Raw genomic sequence first — 4,101 nt, forward strand, 5'->3', positions numbered from 1 at the left:
TCCAATCGTACTTGCCTGTTCCCTCCCCCTCCCCCTCTTCCAATAACTAGGCAGTGATTACAAAAGAGGGAAAAAGAAAAGAAAGAGAAAAAAGAAATACACCGCTTTATTGTACATGTGTATTCTTCCTTTCTTCCTCATGTGACTTGGGAAGTGGTATATGCAAAGGAAAACCGGGGGAAAAAAACAAGAGAATCTAAAACATCTACTTCTATCAGCTTTAGACAAAAAAACGACTAAAAAGAAGAAGAAGAAATGAAGAAAGGGGAAGAGAGAGAGAAAGAGAGAAAAAAATAGTCAAATCATGGCTCATCAGTCATATGCGCTTTACATCTACCCCCCTCTTTTTCACCCAAATCAATACTAGTCTACCCATGATGCATACTTGTTCCATCTCCCAGATGATTCACCAATGTACGATTGAAGCTCATTCTCGAATCCGTCATTACGCGGCCCTAGTTCCGCACCAGGGTAGAATGCTGCAGTCGTAGATGTCATAGGGATCGAGGAGGCGAAAGGAGTGGTGTCGTAAGTTGAGTGCGATGCTGTCGGTGCGCTCGCAGCTCTGGCAGCAGCAGCAGGGTGCGCGCTGTCATACCTGTCCACAAGGACGCCCATGTTGTCGACGGTAGGGGTTGGCTGCTGCTGCTGCTGCTGCTGCTGCTGTTGTTGATGATGATGATGGTGGTGGTGCATGGCAGCTGTACGTTGAAAGTACATGGAGGCGTGCGGCTGAGCTGCTGATACCATGAGACCGTCAAACGAGGGAAATGTATTCGGGTGCGGCGGGACCGGGTCTTCCCGGTGCTGTTGATGTTGTTGCTGCTGGCTATAGTCAAACGCCGTAGCAGGCTGGGAGTACATGGATCCGGAAAAGGATGACGACATATCTCGCGACTGCTGCGACTGGACTGGGGTGGAAGGCGGTGCGGATTCCCAGGTTAGCATGTCGGGTGGTGACTGGACCTTGCCCTCGGTCATGGAGCCCTCGTGGGCCAGTGGGAGGGCGTCTGGGTCGCGGAAGATCTTGTTGAGCGAGTCGATCCATCGCGAGGCAAGCGGCCAGACTCTCCTGCATTGGAGGAGAATGGCCTGCGTGCGGGAGAGTATGTGCGGGCCGGCAGCAGCAATAGCACGGTCAGGGCAAACTGATGAACGTATCCTGTCAGCCACATCTTTTCCGACGAGAAAAAAAAGAAAAGAAAGGGAGAGAGAGAACAGAGCAGGGAGAGTTGTAGCCGAGGAGAGGAAGTAAGAGAGAGAGTCAAGAAAGAAGGGAAGAATGAAAAATAGATGATAGAATAGGGAGAGGGGAAGCATACTGTTTGGGAACTTGCACAGATAGGAAGAAAACAGGCCACAGCTGTAGATGCAAAAGGCAGTCATCTGGGCACCGACACTCTCGTCTACGGATCGGCTGGTGAACTGTGCATCGATCTGTTCAAACAGACCGCAGACATTGGAGAAGAGCTGGACCGACATGTTCGAAAAGAAGAGTCTTTCGTGCTCCATCTTCTGATCAAGCTTGACGATCCTGTCATCGACTGTCAGCGCATTCACGCTCCCGAAGCCTCGACTTGTGAAACACCGCCGGGAGATTGGGAATAAGCTCACTCGGCTAGATACGGCCGACGAGCGACAATGTTGCAAAGCCTCGTCATCATGGTTATACTTAGATAGCCCTGGAAGGACATTAGCAAACCGCCGAATGACGGGTAACAACCCCTCCCTCCTTTTCTCTCTGCCCCGGGACATCTACCTACAAGGTCTTGACTCTCAGACTTGTGCTTCTGGAGCATAGCGGCGCTCCACCTGTGCTCTATCGGCAGCGACGCCTCCCAATTGCTCAGCATGTCCATCATCTGGGCCGAATGGCTGCCGGGGTCCCATGGGCACGAGCTCCGGGAATAGCTGATGGCTCGACGACTGACCGTGCCCCAAAAGTAATGGATCTGGATGAAAGAGGCAAATAGCGAGCGGTCCGGGTCGTTCAACAGAGACGGGCTCTTGATAGCTGGGAGCGTATCGGCGAGGGCAGCGCGGCGGCCCGGGAGGCGGCCAGCAGCGAAATCGGCCTCGTCGCTCGGGAGAAGTGCTGTGATATCCGAGGCGGCCAAGGATACGGGGTAGAACGGGCCCGAGTGGATACTGTCTTGGCTATATAGGAGCCACTGGGGGTTCGGTAAGCATACCGTCCACAGAGAGGCAAGGTGTGCCGACTAGATGTGAGATGGAGAGATGCTCACCAGAGTACGACGGGCAGATTCAGAACGTATGACAGCTTCGGGGTTCACCTGAGCGATCCGATAGGTCTCCTCGCGATGCAGCTGCAGGAGGGTGGCCAGACGCATGGCGATTCCCATGTTGATCTAGACTATGTCAGCATTGCTCCCCTCCTTCCTGGATCTCGTCATCTCATGTTTCGAGGTTTCGAGGTTTCCGCAGTGACCGGGTCTTTGCTGGGAAACACACATGACTCTTGTTTCCGAGGCCATTCCCCTGCTGGGAGATGCTGAGCAGGTAAAAGGCCTGACACCTCTCCAGCGTAGGTTTCTGGTAGATCTCGCCAACGGCCATAGTGGCGGCACGCTCCATGAAGAACTCGGCCGCCGCGATTCCCGAACCGAACCGGCCTATGAGGGCGGGAGTCAGACGGGCCGAGACGCTCAGGATGCTGAGAAGGAGGAAGAGATCGACGGACTGGGGACTCTTGCGAAGTCTGTCGATGAACTGCCGCTTCGGGATGAAACCCAGCTGGAAGGATTGACGGGTGAATCGGTCGACGGCATCGATGATCTCGTCGAGCGGCGGAAGGGGCTCACAGTCCTCGCCGGGTGAGGATCCACTGTCCTGGACTCCGGAATCGAGCAATCTTCGACGGACCTTGGCCGTGTCCTTCCTGGTGCCTGTCTTGGTCGACCTGATGCGCGGATGGCGATACTGGCGGTCATTGTCTGGCTGGCCTCTGACAGGGAAGATGCTGCGGATCGAAGATGCATCAATACAGGTTAGTATCAGGTTCCACTAGCCGCCCCCCCTTTTTGGTAGCTCTTGTCAGGCTGTCACCTGCAACCTCTTGTCGCCAAGGCTTGTGCTCAATGCATTGCATTACATACCAGTCCTGGGCCTCAAGACCAGCCTCATCACAGGCTTTGCAAGGTGGAAGGGCCTTTTCATGAACACACTTGCTCCTCATGCGACGACATCTGCGTATGAGGGAGAAGAAAGGGAGTAAAATCTTGTTAGCCAGATTACAGGTTGCGTGATACCCGAGCCGCGAGAGAGGGAGAGAGAGGGAGAGAGAGAGGGAGAGAGAGAGAGCGAGCAAGCGCGGGAACAGGCACCGGACAGGAAGAAGGTTCTTACCTCCGACAGGCTATAGGAGCCCTACGCCGTATAGATGGGCTTGCCTCTTGGGAATGAGTGAGGTCAGCGCCTCCCGCCGACTCGGCAACGAAGGGGTGGGCGGTAACACCGTGCCCCACGAAGTCCATGATAAAGTTGCGAGCAAGATTCGAGAAGAGCCGGTCACCGCAACGGCGGGGCGAGAAGGGGTAAAGCGGCCTCGAACACACTTGTCGTTGTTTAATTTAATTGATCTTTATTCTTTATTTCCTTTTTGGCGGTCGTAGCCGTGGCGCTAGATGGAGATAGGCCGTCGCGATCCCGAGGGGGGCGCGGGCGGGGAGGGAATGGGAGGGAAGACAGAGAGTTACCGTACCGGACGGACAGTAACAGAGAGGGATAGCACAAGATGGCAGCGTCTGCACGGCAATCTTCCATGTATTGCAGATTCCAGGCTTGCAGGCTGTGAGGGCCTGCAGGCCGGCAGCGGCCAGGGCGGGGTCTGAGTCTGGGTCTGGGTCTCTGGTGTAATACGACGATGCTGGCCTACCAGCTGTGACCAGTGCAGGCTTGTTGTGATGACGGCTGGGATCTTTTGGTGCGCGGTAGAGCGGTAAGTTGGCTCTCTGCGTGGGCGTACTGTTGGCTGCTGTGGGTGGGATGAATCCTGTCTGCCTGCCGCCCGCCAGAGAATGGAGATGAGCTTTCCTTTTTTTTTTCCCTTTTTTTTTTCTTTTTTTTTCTTTTTTTTTCTCT

General features: G+C 54.5%; 2 protein-coding genes across 2 annotated transcripts; both read right to left on the bottom strand.

The window, feature by feature from the left end:
* Positions 1-363: 363 nt before the first annotated feature.
* On the bottom strand, positions 364-1,482 carry GMORB2_5139 (Fungal specific transcription factor domain; the record flags this gene model as incomplete). The annotated part of the gene is made up of 2 exons (XM_035467113.1): positions 364-1,072; positions 1,355-1,482. 2 exons carry the CDS (start codon positions 1,480-1,482, stop codon positions 364-366), a joined length of 837 nt encoding a protein of 278 aa, XP_035323125.1.
* A 128-nt stretch (positions 1,483-1,610) lies between these two features.
* Positions 1,611-3,144, bottom strand: GMORB2_5140 (Fungal specific transcription factor domain; the record flags this gene model as incomplete). The annotated part of the gene is made up of 5 exons (XM_035467114.1): positions 1,611-1,682; positions 1,764-2,171; positions 2,247-2,369; positions 2,473-2,954; positions 3,117-3,144. The coding sequence occupies 5 exons, from the start codon at positions 3,142-3,144 to the stop codon at positions 1,611-1,613; spliced, it is 1,113 nt and encodes a 370-aa protein (XP_035323126.1).
* Between the last annotated feature and the right edge of the window lie 957 nt (positions 3,145-4,101).

This window comes from Geosmithia morbida (assembly GCF_012550715.1).
Source record: "Geosmithia morbida isolate 1262 chromosome Unknown scaffold_3, whole genome shotgun sequence".
Lineage (NCBI taxonomy): Eukaryota > Fungi > Ascomycota > Sordariomycetes > Hypocreales > Bionectriaceae > Geosmithia > Geosmithia morbida.